Raw genomic sequence first — 20,590 nt, forward strand, 5'->3', positions numbered from 1 at the left:
TGAACTCCAGAGATCCCCCAAGACCCGCCCTGTCTCCCCCAGACCCCACATAGCCCCCCCAGAGCCCCCACCCATGACCCCTGACAGGCCCCCCACATCCCCCCCTGCAGACCCTAGCCCCCCCACGCCCTCTGAGCCCCCTCCGCTGCAGACACTAACCCCCCGTCCCCCCCCAGAGCCAGCGGCTGGAGGAGCAGCGCAGCGACCCCCCCATCCCGCTGGGGGCCCAGGAGCTCTTCGACCTGCTGCTGCGGGTGCAGGGGGGACGCATGGAGGAGCAGCGCTCGGAGCCCCCCACTGCCCTGCTGCCCCACCCCTGCTGAGGCCCCCCCCCGATGGGCAGGGGAAGGGGGGGCCGAGACCAGGCCCAGCTTGCTGCAGGAATAGGGGAGACAGCAGCTGAAACTGGGGGCAGGGGCCCGTTCCGACCCCACCCTGCTGACAGCTGAGAAGGGACACAACTCGCTGCAGAAATGGGGGTCCCCCCCAGAAAGCCCTGACTGATGCCGCTGGCTGAGATGGGCCCCAACTTGCTGCAGGAATTGAGGGGGGCCTGAAGAGCTCAGCTGAGAACAGAGGGCTCGGTGCATGGAAGGGGGACCCCAGCCACGTCCCCCCCACCCAGAGCAACGACCAGGGTCTGAGACCAGGCTGAACTCGCTGCAGGAATGGGGAACCCCCGCACCCCGCTGCGCTGGGGCATCCAGGCTGAGACCAGACACAACTCATGACGCCCCCGGTGGGTCTGGAGTGGGGAAAGACCAAAGATTGGGGGTCCTGCCCCCAACAGAGCCACCCCGGGTGGGGGATGGGGGCCAGAGACTCTGTGTTTTGAGCCTAATTCCTGATGTATGTGAAAAAGTAAAAAAGCTGCAGGGGCAAAGGGGGTGACGGCGTGTGACTGGGGGCGGGAGCCAGGACTCCTGAGTGTAATGTGGGGTGTGGACTGGGCAGCGGCTCCCTGTGCCTCAGTTTCCCCCTCTACCCCCCTTCCCGACATTTTATCCCAGCCAGAGCCAGAGGCATCAGATGACTTTATTCTCCAGCAGCGGGGGAGGGGGGGTGTGGGTATAAATATGGGGCGGAGGCAGGGGAGAGAGAGGGGTTGGTGCCGGGGGGGTCACCCCCCACCGCTCCCTCTGTGCCCTGCGGGGTTGCAAAGCCCCGCCTCTTTCTGCTCCATGACATCACAAGGCCATGTGTGTGACATCATCAGTTCCTGGGTGTGTGACATCACTTCCTGCCTGTCGTCCTTTTCCATTGGGCGCTGTCACAGCCTGTCAATGATGTCAGAGCCCCCATGGCTTCCAGTCTCCCGGGTGACATCACTTCCTGTCCGTCGGGCTGCACGTTGTGACATCACTGTCTTCCGTGTGACTGCGACGTCAGCATCCCATGGGCGTCACCACGCCAGTGTGTGACCTCACGTCCTGTCTCTGACACCATCCTCCGGCGCTCGCTCCGCCCCCCGTGATGTCACTGCCCGGCGCGGCCACACCCCTGCGCTGTCCAATCCGAGCAGCAGCCCCTCCCCGGCAGCGCACGGGGGCGGAGTCACTGCACCATGGCGCCGTCCGATTGGCCGGGAGCCCAGGGCCGGCGGGCCGGGGAGGGGCGGGGCACCAGGCAGGGGGCGGGCGGCTCCGGCTGCTCCAGGAGGGGGCGGAGCCGGGGGGGGCGGCGGGGCCCAGGCGGGGGGCCCAGGTGGGGGTCGTCCAGCAGGCAGAGCAGGTCGTGGTGGGCGCGGGCCAGGGCGGCGTCGCGGGGCAGGTGGCCCAGCTCGTCCGGGAGCTGCCGGCTGGCCCGGTGCCGGAGCAGGAGCCGAGCCACGTCCGCGCTGCCCTCCCGGGCCGCCAGGAACAGCGGGGTCTGCGCCTGCGGGCACGGGGGGGTCAGGACGCCGGACGCCTGGGAGGGGAGCGGGGGCTGGTGGGTTAGAGCAGGGAGCTGGGAGCCAGGACTCCTGGGTTCTCTCCCCGGCTCTGGGAAGGGAGTGGGGCCTGGTGGTTAGAGCTGGGGGGGCTGGGAGCCAGGACTCCTGGGTTCTCTCCCCGGCTCTGGGAGGGGAGTGGGGGCTGGTGGGTTAGAGCAGGGAGCTGGGAGCCAGGACGCCTGGGTTCTCTCCCCGGCTCTGGGAGGGGAGTGGGGGCTAGTGGGTTAGAGCAGGGGGCTGGGAGCCAGGACTCCTGGGTTCTCCCCGGGCTGTGCTAATGGAGGACCCCTCCCAGTCCCGGCCCCATTACCCGGTTGTCCTGGGCATCCTTGCTGGCGCCGCTCCGGAGCAGGGCGAGGGCAGCCCGGGCGTTATTCACAGCCGCAGCCCAGTGCAGGGCGGTCTTCCCTGCCGGGCGAGGTGGGGTGAGACAGCGGACCCAGGACCCCCGGCCAGCCCGTCTCCCCCCGCCCAGCGCAGCCCCCTGGCGCCCCCCGCCAGCCCCAGCCCCCCCGGCGCCCCCCGGCTGGCCCCATCCCCTCCCCGGCGACCCGGCTGGCCCCGTCCCCTCCCCCAACCCGCCCCCCTGGCGCCCCCTGCTGACCCCACTTGTCGGCGGCGTTGACGGCCGCCCCGCCCTGCAGCAGCTCCTCCGCCCCGCTCTCCACCGCCAGGCGCGCGGCCAGGATCAGGGGGGTGGCGCCGTCGCTCATCCGGGCGTCCAGGTCCGTCTGCCGGCAGCGAATAAGGATCTGGGGGAGGGATGGGGCGTGGGACATTAGGGGCGGGGCCTCCAGCCCCACGCCCCGCCCCCTTGCCCCATGTGGTGTGGCGAGCCGTGGAGTGGCCATCTTGTGTTGCCCTGCACCCCGATGCTTCCAGCTGGGCCCCCCACTCCCGAGCCAGGGCCCCCAGGGATCTGCCCCCCACCCGGAATTTCACACTTGATTTCTGCCCTGGGAACAGGGGGATGTACCGGGGGGGGAGGGGGGGGCTGCGGGTTCGGGACTGGGGGCCTGTGACGAAGTGGGACTGTTCTTAATGTTTCCTCTGAATAGTGTGGGGGTGCCTCAGTTTCCCCTAGGCAGTTCTTCAGTATCTAGGTGGTGGGGTGGGGTAAGGGGGTCTTGTCATTGCAGAGCCCTAGAGGGCAGGTGTGTGCAGGGGTCTGGACACAGAGAATGGGCGACACCCTGTTTCCTGGCCACTGATGCCCTGGGCCCTTCCCCCCTGCAAGGTGAGAGCTGAAGGGTTGGAGAACAAAGGAATCCGGTGCCCTCCTGGCCCAGGAAAGGGACAAAGCCCAGAGGAGGAGGGGCTGGGGGGAGTTTCAGTTGGGGGCTGGCTGGGACATGGAGTGAAGGGCAGACGGGGTTGTCTGGCTCCCGGCCCCCCAAAATGGACCCGGCTGAGGGGTCCTGTTCTCTGCACCTGCAAGCTCTGTGTTAGACCATGTTCCTGTCGTCTAATAAACCTTCTGTTTCCCCGGCTGGCTGAGAGTCCCGTCTGACTGCGAAGTTGGGGGGCAGGACCCTCTGGCCCCCCCAGGACCCCGCCTGGGCGGACTCGCTGTGGGAAGCGCACAGAGGGGCAGAGGAGGCTGGAGGCTCCGGGGTCAGACCCAGGAAGGGGGAAGCCGGGTGAGCTGTGTGTCCTGCAGACAGGCTGCTCCCAGAGAGGGGGCTCCCCCGGAGTCCTGCCCGGCTTCGTAGGGAGCAGGTCCAGAGCATCGCCCGGGGACGCCGTGACGGGGCCATCTGGGAGGGGGAGGTTAGGGGGTTTTGGCCGGATGCTGCAGCAGGTTGCACCAGCCATCAGTAGGGCTCAGAGTGAACAGCCCAACTGGGAGGGTGGAGGACAAAGTGGCAACAGCCAACTCTCTGCAGGGCTAGAGAGGGACCCCCCACTGTCCCCCAAGTCCCTGTCTCTCCCCAGATCCCCCAATTCCTGTCCCCACCTCCCCCCACGCTCACCGCCCTCCCCCGTACCTGGCAGGCCCCCAGGGCGTCGGCCCCGATGGCACTGTGCAGGGGGCTGCGCCCCGCCCGGTCCCGCACGTTGGGGTCGGCGCCGGCGTCCAGGAGGCTGCGGACGGCGCCAGCCCGGGCAAAGCGGGCAGCCAGGTGCAGGGCCGTCTCCCCCGTCGCGTCCGTCTGGGCGTCCAGCCGCGCCCCCTGCGCCAGCAGCTCCCCCACGGCGCCCCCCGCGCACACTGCTGCCATCAGCGGCGTCACCCCATCTGCCGTGGGGGCGGAGAGACAAACATCAGGGTGGGGGCGGGACTTCCCCCTTTCCCTGCCTGCCCTGGGCCGGGGTTTCCTGTTTTCCCACTTCCTGTGGGCGGCACTTCCCCCTCTCACCCAACTTCTTGCCATGGGGGGCGGGACTTCCCCCTTTCACCCACTTCCGGCAGGGCAGGAATTCCCATGCCTAGTGGGCGGAACTTCCTCCTTTCCTCTGGCTCCTGTGGGTGGAACTTCCTGTGGGCAGGACATCCCCCTGTCATCTAACTCCCCAGGCTGTACTGGCTCTGTGTATGTTTGGGGATACAGGGAGGGGGGACCCCGCCCAGCCCCTCACCTGGCCCCCTGGCGTTGAGGTCCCGCCCCTCGGGGTCCTCGTCCTGGGGCGGGGTCGGCATGATGCATTGTGGGATGGGAGCCCCAGCGCCAAGGTGCTTGGGTGTCCATTGCCGGCAGTCCTGGTCCGGGGGGGGGGCGTCGGCCTGGCAGGAGGGGGATGGGGATTAACGGACCCCAAAGGAGGCCCCCAAGTGTTACCACCTCCCCAGCCAGCCCCTGCCTTTGGGGCTCCCAGCCCCTCCCTCTGGGCAATGCCCCCCAACTTCTCACTGGGAAGGGACGGGTCCCCGCTTGGCTCCCCAGGGTCCCCAGCCAGGGGCACCCCGATACCTTGATTTGCTGAGGGGTCAGCTGCCCGTCGTCCTCGAACTCGGGCTCCAGCTTCAGAGGCCTGGGGGGGAGAAGTGGGGTGAGCGTCCCAGCCTCGTCCCCCGGGGGCACCGTGGGGCGGGGGGGTCACGGTGTCACTCACTTCAGCCCGATGGCGTCCTCCCCGACGGGGTCCCGGCGGCGCCGGGCGTTGGGGTCCCGGGGGCGGGCGAACCCCGCGGGGAACCAGAGCGCCCCCTGTTTCCTCATCCCCCGACGGCGCAGCTGGACCCCGACCACGGCCCCCAGGGCCAGCGCCAGCCCCCCCGCGAGCAGGCTGCCGAGCAGGGGCCAGGGCAGCCGGGGGGCGGAGGCCTGGGGGTCTGGGAAACAGAGAGGCAGGGGGTGAAATGGGGGGGCAGGCTGCCCCCCAATAATGGATCCCCCCACCCCCGCTATTAGGACCCCTTCCCAACCTGGCCCTGCTGCCCAGACCCCTCCCTGACCCCCCCCGGCCTGCACCTCCCTCATTGCCCGCCCCCCGCCCCGCCGGTATCCCTCCCCGATCCCCCACAGCCTGTGCTCCCCACATCACCTGCCCCCCACTGCCCTGACCCCTCCCCAGCCCCCCCTTACCACTGCTTGCCTCTTCGACCCACACGGCGGCCAGGGGGTGGGGGGTCAGCGCCCCCAGAGCGTTGGAGGCGGCCAGGGCCCCCAGGAACCGCCGGGCGCCCTCGGGGGTTGTCAGGCAGCGCCCGGCGCAGCGGGACCCATCCAGCACCAGGAACACGACGGACCTGGGGGGGCGGCACGGGGTCAGGCTGGGTCCGTGGGGGGGTTCCTGGGGGGCAGCTGGAAAGGGAGGTTTGGGGGGGCAGAGTTCCCGCCCCAGTGGGGTCCGTCTCCCCTGGGGGTGGGGTCTGTGTTGGGGCAGGATGTTGATTGGGGGATCGGAAGTGGGGTGGTTGGGGGGGGTCTCACCTGACGGTGTCCCTCTCCCCTGGTGGGGTCGGTGGGTCCCCGGGGTTGGTTGGGGGTTCAGGGGGTGGGGGGATTTGGGGGTTCGGGGGTCTCACTCACCCGATGGTGTCTGTCTCCCCCTCCTGGCTGGCTGCGGTGGGTGCGGGGTCCGGAGCAGGGCGGGGGGGCCCCAGGGGGGGCCGCCAGCCGGAGCTGTTCCCCCCGCCTGGCCCCTCACGCCCCGTGTAGGGGTACAGCCTGGGCCGGCCCTGGGGGTCGCGCCGGGGGCTCAGCCCCACACGCAGGGCCAGCGCCAGGGCGTAGAGCAGGCCGGGCAGGGCTGCGGGGGGCAGGGCGGCCGCCAGCCCCAGGGTCGCACCCTCCCCCCCCGGGGCGCAGTCCCCCCCGTCCCAGCCGCACTGGGGGGACAGGCAGCCCCGGTCGCAGTGTCCGTCGGCAAAGTGGTCGTGGCAGTAGCGGGCGTAGGCCGGGCTGGGGGCAGAGACACGGGTTGGGGGGTACCCTGGAGAGCCCCCCCGGATCCTCCCAGATTCCCCCCTAATCCACCCTCCAAAGAGCCCCCCCAGGATCTGCCCCCACAGCCCCCCAGTCACACCTGGAGACACCCCCTGAACCTCCAATCACCCTCATAGCCCCCCAGATCCCCCACACAGATCCCCCAATGTTCCCCCCACCCTGCAGCTCCCCCAGATCCACTCTCATCCCCCCAATGAGACCCCCCCATCCCAGACCCCCAACCGCCCACCCCACCAGCGAGTCCTAGCTCAGAGCCGGTGTCCCTGTGGGGGCCAGGCCCCTGCCCCATTCCCCGCCCCCGAGCCAGCAGGTCCTGCCCTGGCCCGCTGCCCCCCGGACGCCCCCCTCACCTGCAGGTGGCCGGGGGCCGGCAGTCGTACCCGTCGAAGAGACAGGCCTCGCTGTCGCACGGGGGGTGGCAGCGCCCGTCGCGGAAGCCCGGCTGGCACAGCTCCGGCGCCGGGCACCCTGCCCAGGGGTCCAGCACCCCCAGCGAGCAGTCGCCCCCGTCCCAGGCGCTGGAGGGGGAGCTGCAGGCCGGGTGGCAGACGCCGTCCCCCGCCAGCTCCCTGCAGGGCTTCCCCGCCCCAGGCGGGGGGCAGGCCGAGCCGCCGGGGGGGCAGGGAGACGGGGGGCGGGGCTGGAGGCAGTCAGGGCCCCCGTAGCCCCCTGGGCAGAGGCAGCGGGGACCAGCCGGGTGCTGGACACACACCCCTTCGTGGTGGCAGTAGTGGGATCCGCAGGGGGGCAGCTGGAGGTCACAGGTGGCACCGCTGTAACCCTGGGGGGGCGCGGAAAGGAGGTGGGGGTCAGATGGATAATGAGGAAAGGGACCCAGGCGTCCGGCAGGGGAGGGAGAGCGGGGAAAGGGACCCAGGCGTCCGGGTAAGGGAGAGTGGGGAAAGGACCCAGGCGTCCGGGGGGGCTCACCGGAGGGCAGCGACAGGTGAAGTTGGAGGGGGTGCTGCCCATCTCAGCGCAGGTCCCCCCATGGGCACATGGGCAGCTGTCAATCACTGACTCACACCTGGACCCTGGCAGGGGGGCACGGGAGGGTTAGAACAGGCCCTCTCAGTGCCCCGCCACCCCCAACAACCCCACCCCCACCCTGCCCTCGCCCCCTTACCGTGAGTGCCAGGGGGGCAGGCGCAGTGGGGGCCGGCGGGGCGCTGGCTGCAGGTGCCCCCGTTCTGGCAGGGCTGGGGCTGGCAGGGGCCCCCCGGCACCGGCTCGGAGCAGTTCACCCCGCGCTGCCCAGGCAAGCACTGCAGTGGGGGGAGAGGCCGGGGGTCAGCCCAGGCAGGGTCCCCCGCCTCCCAGCGCAGGGCGAGGGACCCAGCATCCGGGCAGGGACCCCGGTGTCCGGGGGAGCTCACCTGGCAGACGTAGCCCCCGGGCCGGGCCAGGCAGGTGGCCCCATGTTCACAGGGGTCCGGTTGGCACCGATCAGCCTCCTCGCGGCAGGATGGGCCCCCCCAGCCTGGGGGACAGGCGCAGCGTGGGGTCCCCCCCCCGTCCACGCAGCGCCCCCCATTCCCACACAGATCCTCCAGCCGCACCCCTGGGAGCAGAGCAGGGCAATGAGCCCCCGGATGGAGCTGCCCCCCACATCCCCGCAGGAGCTCCCCTTTCCCCCCCACTGTCCCCACCCCTCCCCATGTTCCTGCTACCCCACTCCCCCTGGCGTCCCCTAGTCCCCCTCCCCCACTCCCCCCATTTCTTCTCCTTGAACCCCCAGACCTCCTGCCCCCCCACTCCTCCCCCCGTCTCCCTCCCCACCCACCCCGTAGGCACCTCGTCTCTGGGCGGCCGCCTGGCAGGGGCTCTGTGGCTCCTGGCATAGGGGACCCCCCCCAGGCTGGGGGGCAGCGACAGCGGGGTGGGGAAAGGCCGCCCAGCTGGCAGCGCCCCCCGTTCTGGCATGGGGGGCAGCGGGGGGGCAGCGGCGTCTGGGGGAGAGAGAGAGACCGTCAGGGAGAACCCCCAGCCCCGCAGAGGGGAGACACTGTACCCCCCCTCCCCTGCCTCCTCCCCCCAGTCTGTGCCCCGCCCCGTGCCCCTCACCTGGCAGCGCTCCCCACTGAACCCCGGGGGGCAGAGGCAGGTGAAGGCTCCGGCCCCATCCAGGCAGGACCCGCCGTTCCTGCAGGGATCTGGGGGAGAGATGGGGTCAGTGCCAACAGCCCCACATGGTGCCCTCGGCCCCATGCCCCCGGCCCAGTCTCCCAGCCCTGAGACCCCCCACCCCCTCCCAGTACAAGCCTCCCTGACCCCCACCCCTGAGACCCCCCACCCCCTTGGCCCCACCCCCCCAGTACCCCCCAGCCCTGAGACCGCCCCCCTCCCTTGCCCCCCCAGTATCACCGAGCCCCCCCCCACACTCACTGGGGGCGCACTGGTCCAGGTCGCTCTCACAACGCTCCCCGCTGAACCCCGGGGGGCAGAGGCAGAGGTATCCAGAGGGGCTGTTCTGGCAGGTGCCCCCGTTCTGACACGGCCCCCCCCCGGCACCTGTCCAGCTCCTCCTCGCACATCACACCTGGGGGGCAGAGACAGTGGGGGGGCCCAGGGCTGGGTTAGCAGGGGCTGCGGGTCGGGAGGGGGGACACCGGCAGGGCTGCGGGTCGGGAGGGGGGGCTGCGTTTTGGGGGGGCACTGGCGGGACTGCGGGTGGGGGGCACCGGCAGAGCTTGGGGGGGGTGCGGGTCAGGGGGGGCTGCGGGGGGGGGCTGCGTGTCGGGGGGGCACCGGCAGGGCTGCGGGGGTGCGGGTCAGGAGGGGGGGCACCGGCGGGGCTGAGGGGGGGGCTGCGTGTCGGGGGGGCACCGGCAGGGCTGCGGGGGGTGCGGGTCAGGAGGGGGGGCACCGTTACCTGTGAACCCCTGGGGGCAGGTACAGTTGTAGCCGGGGGGCTGGGGCTGGCAGGTCGCCCCCGGGGGGCAGGGCCCCGAATCGCAGGGGTCGATCTCGGCCGAGCAGTCCCGGCCCGTCCAGCCGGGGGCGCAGACGCACAGAGACCTGCGTGGGGCAGGGGGGCAGGGTCAGTCTGAGGCTCCGGCCCCTCCCCCTGCCCCCCGCCCCCCGGCCCCCCCTTACCCCTGCGGGTGGCTGTGGCAGGTGCCCTGGGTGCAGGGCCGCTGGCTGCAGGCGTCGCTCCAGGGGGCGCAGTCGGGGCCCGTGAAGCCCGGGGGGCAGAGGCAGGAGAAGCCGCCCGCGACCTCCAGGCAGGTGCCCCCCGGGCAGGGGTCGCTGGCGCAGGCTCCCACCTCCTCCAGGCAGCGCGGCCCCTCGAACCCTGGGGCAACTGTGGGGTCAGGGAGGCTCCTACCCATTCCCTCCAGCCCCCCAGCCCCTCTCCCATGTCCCCCAGGGGAGTCACCCAAATCTGCCCCCCATGCCAGTGTCCCCTGCCCCACTTCTAATGTCCCCCAACAGAGACAGATCCCCCAAATCCCAGTCCATGGCCAGCCCCCCAATTCCTGGCTCATGCCCAGCCCCCCTGAGACAGCCCCCAGCCCCCCAAATCCCCAGTCTATGCCCAGCGCCCCTGAGACAGCCCCCAGCCCCCCAATTCCAAATCCATGCCCAGCCCCCCGAGACAACCCCCAGCCCCCCAAATCCCCAGTCTATGCCCAGCCCCCCGAGACAGCCCCCAGCCCCCCAAATCCCCAGTCTATGCCCAGCGCCCCTGAAACAGCCCCCAGCCCCCCAATTCCAAATCCATGCCCAGCCCCCCGAGACAACCCCCAGCCCCCCAAATCCCCGGTCTATGCCCAGCCCCCCCAGTGACAGCCCCCAGCCTCCCCCCGGATCCCGGTCCAAGCCCAGTCCCCGCTGGCCCCTGGGGGGCGTCTCACCGGGGGGGCAGTGGCAGCGGAAGGCCCCCGCCCCGGCCTGGCAGCGCCCCCCGTTCCCACAGGGGTGACTGGCGCAGGCGTCCACCTCTCGCTCGCACGTGGGCCCCTCGAAGCCGGGGGGGCAGAGGCACTGGAAGTGGCCCAGCAGGTCCAGGCAGGGCGCCCCCCGCTGGCAGGGCTGGCTCAGGCACTCGTTCAGGTCGGCTTCGCACCGGGAGCCCGTGTAGCCGGCCGGGCAGCGGCACCGGAAGGAGCCCACGGCGTTCTCACAGCGCCCCCCGTGCTCGCACGGCTCCGCCCCTGCGGGGGGGGCAGGTCAGGGGGCTGGACTCGGGGGGCCGACACGGCGACGCCAGGCGAGGAACACGCCCGGAGTCGGGGGGGCCACGCACCGACACGCGAGGAACACGCCCGGAGTCGGGGGGGCCACGCACCAACACACAAGGAACACGCCTGGACTTGGGGGGGCCACACACCGACACGTGAGGAACACGCCCGGACTCGGGGGGGCCACGCACCGACACGCGAGGAACACGCCCGGAGTCGGGGGGGCCACGCACCAACACACAAGGAACACGCCTGGACTTGGGGGGGCCACACACCGACACGTGAGGAACACGCCCGGACTCGGGGGGGCCACGCACCGACACGCGAGGAACACGCCTGGACTCGGGGGGGGCCACGCACCGACACGCGAGGAAAACGCCCGGACTCGGGGGGGCCATGCACCGACACGCGAGGAACACGCCTGGACTCGGGGGGGGGCACGCACCGACACGCGAGGAAAACGCCCGGACTCGGGGGGGCCATGCACCGACACGCGAGGAAAACGCCCGGACTCGGGGGGGCCATGCACCGACACGCGAGGAAAACGCCCGGACTCGGGGGGGCCATGCACCGACACGCGAGGAAAACGCCCGGACTCGGGGGCCACGCACTGACACGCGAGGAACACGCCCGGACTCGGGGGGGCCACACACCGACACGCGAGGAACACGCCCGGAGTCAGGGGGGCCACGCACCGACACGTGAGGAACAGGCCCGGACTCGGGGGGGCCACGCACCGACACGCGAGGAACATGGGTAGACAACACACACAGACACACATGGAGGATACGCCCAGACACGCAATGCACACACACCGTCATGTGATGCACATGGAGACACACAAACAACACAAACATGCACGTCCAGCCTGTGACAAAGTGGGACTGTTCTGAATGTTTCCTCTGAATAGTGTGGGGGTGCCTCAGTTTCCCCTAGGCAGTTCTTAAGTATCTAGGGGGTGGGGTAAGGGTGTATGATCATTGCAGAGCCCTAGAGGGCAGGTGTGTGCAGGGGTCTGGACACAGAGAATGGCCGACACCCTGTTTCCTGGCACCTGATGGCCTGGGCCCTTCCCCCCTGCAAGGTGACAGCTAAAGGGTTGGAGAACAAAGGAATCAGGTGCCCTCCTGGCCCGGGAAAGGGACAAAGCCCAGAGGAGGGGGTTGGGGGGCTGGAGAGAGTTTCAGTTTTGGGGTCTGGCTGGGACATGGAGTGAAGGGCACACGTGGTTGTCTGGCTCGCTGCCCCCCAAAATGGACCCAGCTGAGGGGTCCTGTTCTCTGCCCTACAAGCTCTGTGTTAGACCATGTTCCTGTCGTCTAATAAACCTTCTGTTTTCCTGGCTGGCTGAGAGTCCCGTCTGACTGCGAAGTTGGGGGGCAGGACCCTCTGGCCCCCAGGACCCCGCCCGGGCGGACTCGCTGGGGGAAGCGCCCGGAGGGGCAGAGGAGGCTGGAGGCTCCGGGGTCGGACCCGGGAAGGGGGAAGCCGGCTGAGCTGTGTGCCCTGGGGACAGGCTGCCCCCAGAGAGGGGACTCCCCCAGAGTCCTGCCCGGCTCCGTGGGGGACCCCGTGACACGGGGCAGCGGCAGAGCCGGGGGGCTGCGGGTCAGGAGTGAGGGGCAGTTCCCGAGCACGGCCCGGTGACCCCGTCACACGCACAGACACACACGATGGTGCGTAAGCGTGCAAAGCACGCGCAGCCACGGGGAGACAAGGCACGTGCCCGGCCCACGCGCTCAGCGAGACCCGGCGGCCCCCCCGCAGCGCAACAGCCCCCCCGGGCCCCGGCCCCCACGCACCCCTCTGGCACTCGTCCAGGTCCTGCCGGCAGGTGGGCCCGGTGTAGCCCGGCTGGCACACGCAGACGGCCGAGCCCGTCAGGGGGTTGGTGTCGCACGAGGCCTCCGCGTGGCAGGGGCTGCTCAGGCAGGCGTCCCTCAGGTGGCACAGGAGCCCTGGGGGCAGGGGGCGGGGTGAGAGACGCTCCCACCCAGAGCCAGCCGCACCCAGATCGGGGCCGGCGCCCCCACAGGGGCCAGGCCCCGTCCCCGTCCCCCGCCCCGCTGAGCCAGCCAGTCCCCGCCCTGGGGCCAGATGGGAGCCGGCGCCCCCCACAGGGGCCAGGCCCCTGCCCCATTCCCTGCCCCCCTGCCCCAGCCAGTCCCAGGCCCCGGCCCCGTTCCCCACCCCCCTGCCCCAGCCAGTCCCCGCCCTGGGGCCGGGGGGAGCCGGCGCCCCCCACAGGGGCCAGGCCCCTGCCCCATTCCCCGCCCCCCTGAGCCAGCCAGTCCCCACCCTGGGGCCGGGGGGAGCCGGCGCCCCCCACAGGGGCCAGGCCCCGTCCCCGTCCCCACCCCCAGGCCGGGCCCCACCTGTGCGCCCCGGGGGGCACTGGCAGAGGAAGGTGCCCACGCGGTCCAGGCAGGTGGCCCCGGCGTGGCAGGTGGCCGAGACGCAGTCGTCCACGTTGTGGCTGCAGCTGGCGCCCGACCAGCCGTTGACGCAGACGCAGCGGAAACCCCCCGGCAGGTTGTGGCAGGTGCCGCCGTGGTGGCAGGGGGGGGCCCGCGCCAGGCACTCGTCCTCGTCCCCCGAGCAGTCCCAGCCTGTGGGGCAGGGCGTCAGGACGCCGGGGTTCCCTCCCAGCCCCACCAGGGGAGGAGGGCCTAGGGGTTAGAGCGGGGGCGGGGGGGAGCCAGGACGCCTGGGTTCTCTCCCTGGCTCTGGCGGAGGAGTGGGGCCTGGTGCTTAGAGCTGGGGGGGGCAGAAGGGGGCTGGGAGCCAGGACGCCTGGGTTCTCTCCCTGGCTCTGCAAGAGGAGTGGGGCCTGGTGGTTAGAGGGGGGTGGCGCGGCTGGGAGCCAGGACGCCTGGGTTCTCTCCCTGGCTCTGGGGGAGGAGTGGGGTCTGGTGGTTAGAGGGGGGTGGCGCGGCTGGGAGCCAGGACGCCTGGGTTCTCTCCCTGGCTCTGGGGGAGGAGTGGGGTCTGGTGGTTAGAGCGGGGGGGGGGAGGGGGCTGGGAGCCAGGACGCCTGGGTCCTGTCCCCAGTAAGGGCTGTGGGGGGCCCTACTCACCCGTCCAGCCCGGGGGGCAGAGGCAGGAGTACGTCCCCAACCCGTCCTGGCAGGCCCCCCCGTTCCGGCAGTGATGCCCCATGCAGTCGTCGGGGTTCACCTCGCACCGCGGCCCCGTGTACCCTGGGGGGGACAGAAAGACGCCCCCGGGGGGGGTAATTCAGCCGCAGTCGCTCCCCCGCAGCGGGCGGCCATGTTGGGACCCAGGGTGGAGGGGCTGGGGAGGTCGGCCACCTTGGAGACTGGCCTCCGGGGGAGCCTGCTGACCCCCCTCCGAGTCCCCCCCATTCCCAGTGCCCCCAGGAAAGGGTCTGGTTCCAATGAGCCCCCTCCCGTACCGGCCCCACGGCCATAACAGCCGGAAACAGGGGGCCAAACCGGGACGGGCCAGTGGGGGGCGGGGGGGGCCTGGGCCTGGCGGCCATCTTGACTGGCGGCCCCCGACCCACCTCCCCCTGCCCAGCCCCCTACCCCGGCTCAGCCCCCGCCCCACCACCCCCTGCCCTGACCCCCAACCCCAGCCCAGCCCCGCCCCCTACCCAGCCCCCTACCCCAGCCCCCGCCCCACCGCCCCCTGCCCCAGCCCCCGACCCCTGCCCCCACCCCACTGCCCCCTGCCTGACCCCCAACGCCAGCCCAGCCCCGCCCCCTACCCCCACCCTGGCCCCCAACCGCAGCCCAGCCCCCGCCCCACCGCCCCCTGCCCAGCCCCACTGCCCCCTGCCCGGCCCCCAACCCCAGCCCAGCCCCCTACCCCCGCCCCACCACCCCCTCCCCCGGCCCAGACCCCCCGCGGCGCAGCCCCCACCTGGCGGGCACAGGCAGGCGTGGTAGCCGCCGGGCAGGGGGCGGCAGGCCCCGCCGTGCAGGCACAGCCCGGCGGGGCAGGGCCCGGCTCGGTGCTGGCAGCGGGGGCCGGAGAGGCCGGGGGGGCAGAGGCAGCGGAAGGAGCCCAGGCTGTTGAGGCAGGTGGCCCCGTGGGCGCAGGGCCCGGGGTCCCGGTAGCACTCGTTGACGTCGTGCTGGCAGGTGTGGCCGTCGAAGCCGGGCCGGCACCGGCACACGATGTGCGGGTAGGTGAGCAGGCAGCTGCCCCCGTTGGCGCAGGGGTTGGTGGGGCAGAAATCCATCAGCTGGCAGTTCTCACCTGGACGGGACCCCGCGTCAGAGCCGGGGGAGAACCCAGGCGTCCGGGCTCCCAGCCCCCCTGCTCCAACCCACCACCCCCACTCCCCTCCCAGAGCTGGGGAGAGAACCCAGGCGTCCTGGCTCCCGGCCCCCCTGCTCCAACCCACCACCCCCACTCCCCTCCCAGAGCTGGGGCTAGAACCCAGGAGTCTGGGCTCCCGGCCCCCCTGCTCTAAGCCACCACCCCCACTCCCCTCCCAGAGCTGGGGAGAGAACCCAGGAGTCCTGGCTCCCAGCCCCCCTGCTCCAACCCACCACCCCCACTCCCCTCCCAGAGCTGGGGAGAGAACCCAGGAGTCCGGGCTCCCGGCCCCCCTGCTCCAACCCACCACCCCCGCTCCCCTCCTCGAACTGGGGAGAGAACCCAGGAGTCCTGGCTCCCGGCCCCCCTGCTCTAACCCACCACACCCACTCCGCTCCTCGAGCTGGGGAGAGAACCCAGGAGTCCTGGCTCCCGGCCCCCCTGCTCCAACCCACCACCCCCACTCCCCTCCCAGAGCTGGGGCTAGAACCCAGGAGTCCGGGCTCCCGGCCCCCCTGCTCCAACCCACCACCCCCACTCCCCTCCCAGAGCTGGGGAGAGAACCCAGGAGTCCTGGCTCCCAGCCCCCCTGCTCCAACCCACCACCCCCACTCCCCCCCCAGAGCTGGGGCTAGAACCCAGGAGTCCTGGCTCCCAGCCCCCCTGCTCCAACCCACCACCCCCGCTCCCCTCCTCGAGCTGGGGAGAGAACCCAGGAGTCCTGGCTCCCGGCCCCCCTGCTCTAACCCACCACACCCACTCCGCTCCTCGAGCTGGGGAGAGAACCCAGGAGTCCTGGCTCCCGGCCCCCCTGCTCCAACCCACCACCCCCACTCCCCTCCCAGAGCTGGGGAGAGAACCCAGGCATCCAGGCTCCCGGCCCCCCTGCTCTAAGCCACCACCCCCACTCCCCTCCTCGAGCTGGGGAGAGAACCCAGGAGTCCTGGCTCCCAGCCCCCCTGCTCCAACCCACCACCCCCACTCCCCTCCCAGAGCCGGGGAGAGAACCCAGGAGTCCTGGCTTGCAGTCCGCCCTGCTCCAACCCACCAGCCCCCACCCCCCTCCCCGAGATGGGGGTAGAACCCAGGAGTCCTGGCTCCAGGCCCCTCTGCTCTAACCCACCAGCCCCCACTCCCCTCCCAGAGCCGGGGGAAGAACCCAGGCATCCGGGCACCTACCTGTCCATCCTTCCATGCACAAGCACCGGTACTGGGCGCTGGGCAGGCGCTGGCAGGTGCCACGTTTCTGGCAGGGCGAGGGGAAGCAGGGGTCGCCCACGGCCCCCTGGCACTCGTCCCCGGTGAACCCTGGGGGGCAGGAGCAGGTGTAGGTGGGGGGCGCCGAGGGGTGGAAGAGCCGGGGGAAGCAGGTGCCCCCATTCCAGCAGCGCCCGGGGCGGCATGGGTCCTGGAACTGGCATGACTCCCCCACAAAACTGGGGGGGCACCTAGGGAGACAAAACCCAGGAGTCCGGTGATGAGGGAAGATGCTAGGCCCCCCATTTTTACCTCTCCCCAAAACCCACCAATCAGCTCCCTCCCTCTGGGGTCCCCTGAACTCACAAGCAGGAGTGGCTCCCATCGGGGTGTGCCATGCAAGTGCCCCCATTCGTGCAGGGATCCCGGGCGCAGGTCAGACCTGGGTGGGGGGTGGACAGACAGACAGGGGGGTCAGATCACCCACAGACACAGAGACCCCATCTCCCCGGCCCTCCACCCCTACCCCAGAGCCCCGGCTGTACCTTGCCCGGGGTCCTTATCGCAGGATAATCCCCCAGTACAGACACCCCCATCCCGGGATAAAGGAGCCTATTCCCCTTTAGCTCCTGCCCCCCAAGACGGGGGAATCTCCTCTCCAGCACAATCCCAGACCGGAGCCCAGTGGGGACGGAACCAGCCGGCACAGAGAACCCAGGAGTCCTGCCAGGCAGGGGGGCAGCTGCCCGGAGGGGGGGTCAAGCATTTCTGTGAATTGTGTTTCCAGTTGTAGATGGGATGAAATGGTGGAATATTGGGTGTGACGTAGCCCAGGACAGCGTCCGGCTGGGTGCGTATTTCGTATCTCGCACACCACCGGGCCGAGCGCAGAACTCGCGGCGTTTACCGGACGGTTGCAAGGTAGTTGTACCCAGGACACGGCCACATGGAAACAGCCCTGGGGTTTATACAGCCGTGGCCTCTCTGCCGAAATAGTATCGAGAGATTCCTGTGTTAAGACGCCGTGAGATCGATTTAATATTGTAATATGAACCTTGTTTGAACCGTAATTGTACACACACTGTATTGGGCTATGGTGTACAGCGAATAGTCGGGTCAGTATTTTAGGGTATCAGACACAATCCTCACCCGAATAGATACAGCGATACGGCATTATCGAGCTACCAGCGTGGATATGGTACCAGAGTCGTATGGAGGAAACTATATCAGACGACACGAATATTCAAATTGGTACGACTACATCGCATGGAATGTCAAATATAGAATTTTAATATTATGGAATCACAGACTATCAGGGTGGGAAGGGACCCCAGGAGGTCATCTCCTCCCACCCCCTGCTCAAAGCAGGACCAGGCCCCAATCTTTGCCCCAGATCCCTAAATGGCCCCCTCAAGGATTGAACTCGCAACCCTGGGTTTAGCAGGCCAATGCTCAAACCACTGAGCTATTCTATTTACTATTTCGATATATTTTACTTGTGGAACAGTTATTCCATTTAATATTTGTTCGAACAGACAGTAAGTATAATAGTCTATTCAATATTTTAAAATACAAATACATACACATAGGATGCAGCCGATGCAGGGAGCTGTAGCCCACGAAAGCGGATGCTCAGATAAATGGGTTCGTCTCTAAGGTGCCACGAGTCCTCCTGTTCTTTTTGCGGATACAGACTCACAGGGCTGCTCCCCTGACACCTGAGAGCTGTCAGTCCAGCGTAGCGTGACGCTGGCTTGTTTACACGGCTGCTAGCAGTGGTGGTCTCTAGACCGTGTAAACCAAAGCGAAGTGACGCCCCGTGAGCACAGGGACACGACACGGTTTTCCCCGAGCGAAAGGAGCAGCTGGAAACGGCCTGCCAGGCCTTTCCTGGCCGCCACGGCCCTGCCCCCAACCCCCATCCCATCCCCAGCGTTTGCGTTTCGAGGAATCTGCTTTTCTGTTCCCCAGCTGCAGCCCAAAGCCGGGGGAGCGTGAGCGGTCACAGCCCCACGGGCCCATTAGTGCATCGAGTCTGACCTGCTGTACGGCCCAGGCCTGAGAACGCCCCCCTGCTGCCCCCCCCCCACAGACACACACAGCCCCCAAACCAACGCCAGCTCCTTGGGCACAGGGCTGGCTGCGAGCAGGCGCGGGGGATTTCGCAGCCAGGAACTCACCTGGGAAACAGGACTTGGTGACATTTCTTCTCCTGGAAACCAACCAAGGATTTGGCCACCGCTGGGCCTCCCCCCACACTGGCAAAAGGCCCCTTTATCCTGGGACAAGGGTCCCACATGTGCAACTGTCCCAGGAGAGCAAAACTGGGAGGCCACGTGAGGACAAGGCCAGAGTTTAGCTGCCGGACACGGTCCTTTGCCTCCAGCCCATGTTGCCAGCGTCCATTGCCTCCCTGGGACCTCCTCAAAACCCACCCCATGCTCAGGAGAAGCGCCCCAGGTGTTCCCAGGATTGCCCCTCGTCTGGGCAGCTGGGAAAGGCGCCCGGGTGCTCAGCGCGTGGCCATCAGCCTGGCTCCAGGGGCTCAGGATCAGCCTGGATGTCCCGGGATTTGGTCCCTCGAGGTGGCAGCTCTCACCATCCGACGGTGGTGGTGGGGGGGGCCCCCACAGGTACCATGACCCAGCATTAGAACCGCACTTTAATAACACAAGGAGGGCTGGCTCCCGGGACTCAGCCACTGGCCTAGCCACTCCTCTGTGCCTCAGTTTCCCCATCTGGAGACTGAGTAGAATGAGCCCCACTTCCGTTATAAAGTGCTCGGAGCTGTATGGACAGAGATCCCCGGTGCTTTACAAAGGTCGGCGGCATCTTAATCCCCATTGCCTGGATGGGGAAATTGAGGTACAGGGTGGGGAAAGGGACTTTACCAAGGTCACCCAGCAGGGCAGTGGCAGAGCTGGGGATGGAACCCAGGAGTCCTGGCTCCCAGCACCTCCCCCCGGCTCTAACCCACCAGCCCCCACTCCCCTCCCAGAGCCAGGAGAGAACCCAGGACTCCTGACACCCTGGGCACTCCAGCCCCCCTTAATTAAACAGCACTAATTACCCCCCCATTGCCTTTAATCCTCTTGCTGCCCCCAGCACCCATTACCTGGCGTCAGTTCCCCCCTCCCTCGCCCAGCTTGGCACCGGCTCCCTCTGCCCATTAATTAACCTCAGTTCCTTCATCGCTATTAATTCCCTCGCCCCCCTCCCCGCCCGTGCAATCAAATTCCCACCCATCAATTCTTTCATTTGCATTCAGTAATTGGCAATAATTGCAGGCGGGCACATGGGCACACCGCGCCCTGCCGCCACTGGGCACCGATTCCACCCCCCGCTCACGAGCGGGCACCAATTATCCTCCCCCCCCCCCCCCCCGGAGCCTTTATTGATCCAATCCGGCATCAGCCTGGGCCTAATCTCCCCCCTCCCCACCCAACACCCCCACTCCCCCGCCCGCATCCCGCCCCCCCAGTTCCTGTTGTTTTCCTGTTGTTCCGGACTCTGTGACTCTGTCCCGGCGGCATCCGGCCCTCGGGGAGGGGTTCCGGGGGGGGCGGCGCTGAGCGTGAGAATCAGTCGGGGGGGGGAGAACCGACACCCCCACTACACACACGTGGTGCCAGCCGGGTACCCCCACACACACACACAGGGTGCCAGCCGGGTACCCACACACACACACACACACACAGTGCCAGCCAGGAATACACACCCACACACACACCATGCCAGCCAGGTACACCAGGTACACACACACACACGCACACAGTGCCAGCTGGGAACACATACACAGGCGATGCCAGCCAGGTACACACACACCATGCCAGCCGGGTACCCCAGGTACGTACACACACACGCGCACACACACACACACACAGGGCCAGCCAGGAACACACACACACACACACACACACCGGGTGCCAGCCAGGTACACCAGGTACACACACACACACACACACACACACACACACACAATGATGCCAGCCAGGAACACACATACACACAAACACACACACACCGGGTGCCAGCCGGGTACCCCAGGTACGTACACACACGCACACACCCCGGGTGCCAGCCAGGTACACCAGGTACACACACACACACACACACACACACACAGTGATGCCAGCCAGGAACACACATACCCACAAACACACACACACAGTGATGCCAGCCAGGAACACACATACCCACAAACACACACACACAAGGTGCCAGCCGGGTACCCCAGGTACGTACACACACGTACACACACGTACATGCACACCCCCCGGGTGCCAGCCGGGCCCACCCGCAGGCAGCAGGTGCCCACCCAGCCAGGGGGCTCTCCCCCCCCCCCCCGTACCTCGGGCCAGCGGCAGCAGCAGCAGCAGCAGCGGCCCCATCCCTGAGCCCGGCGCCCGGAGCCCCCGGAGCCCCCGGCCCCGAGCCCGGCCCCCGCCCGGCCATTGTCCGGAGCTTCCTGAGCCCACAATGCAGGGCGGGGAGGGACCCGCCTCCTTCCTCCCCCAGCCCGACACGCCCGGGAGCACCCTGCCCCTGCACGGCCCCCGGGCCCGAGCCCCCATGGGGGGCCACTCCGCCCCCCCTGC

General features: G+C 69.2%; 2 protein-coding genes across 2 annotated transcripts; one reads left to right on the forward strand and one right to left on the reverse strand.

The window, feature by feature from the left end:
- Positions 1 to 172: 172 nt before the first annotated feature.
- Positions 173 to 883, forward strand: GPSM3 (G protein signaling modulator 3; the record flags this gene model as incomplete). Its single annotated transcript, XM_037888875.1, is given in 1 exon segment — positions 173 to 883. A coding segment is annotated over 1 exon segment (151 nt), but the record flags the coding sequence as incomplete, so codon positions are not given.
- A 134-nt stretch (positions 884 to 1,017) lies between these two features.
- Positions 1,018 to 20,566, reverse strand: NOTCH4 (notch receptor 4). The gene is made up of 26 exons (XM_043537678.1): positions 20,344 to 20,566; positions 16,359 to 16,434; positions 15,975 to 16,243; positions 14,394 to 14,732; positions 13,586 to 13,708; positions 12,884 to 13,117; positions 12,311 to 12,466; positions 10,182 to 10,481; positions 9,421 to 9,628; positions 9,197 to 9,342; positions 8,710 to 8,835; positions 8,389 to 8,477; positions 8,108 to 8,273; positions 7,701 to 7,885; positions 7,451 to 7,589; positions 7,255 to 7,358; positions 6,675 to 7,105; positions 5,908 to 6,279; positions 5,461 to 5,624; positions 4,988 to 5,207; positions 4,846 to 4,906; positions 4,514 to 4,658; positions 3,922 to 4,172; positions 2,538 to 2,685; positions 2,244 to 2,341; positions 1,018 to 1,875 (listed from the first exon to the last, which is right to left on the reverse strand). Exons 1-26 carry the CDS (start codon positions 20,564 to 20,566, stop codon positions 1,555 to 1,557), a joined length of 5,094 nt encoding a protein of 1,697 aa, XP_043393613.1. The 3' UTR covers positions 1,018 to 1,554.
- Positions 20,567 to 20,590: the final 24 nt, after the last annotated feature.

This window comes from Chelonia mydas, unplaced genomic scaffold, assembly GCF_015237465.2.
Source record: "Chelonia mydas isolate rCheMyd1 unplaced genomic scaffold, rCheMyd1.pri.v2 scaffold_86_arrow_ctg1, whole genome shotgun sequence".
Taxonomy (NCBI): Eukaryota; Metazoa; Chordata; order Testudines; family Cheloniidae; genus Chelonia; species Chelonia mydas.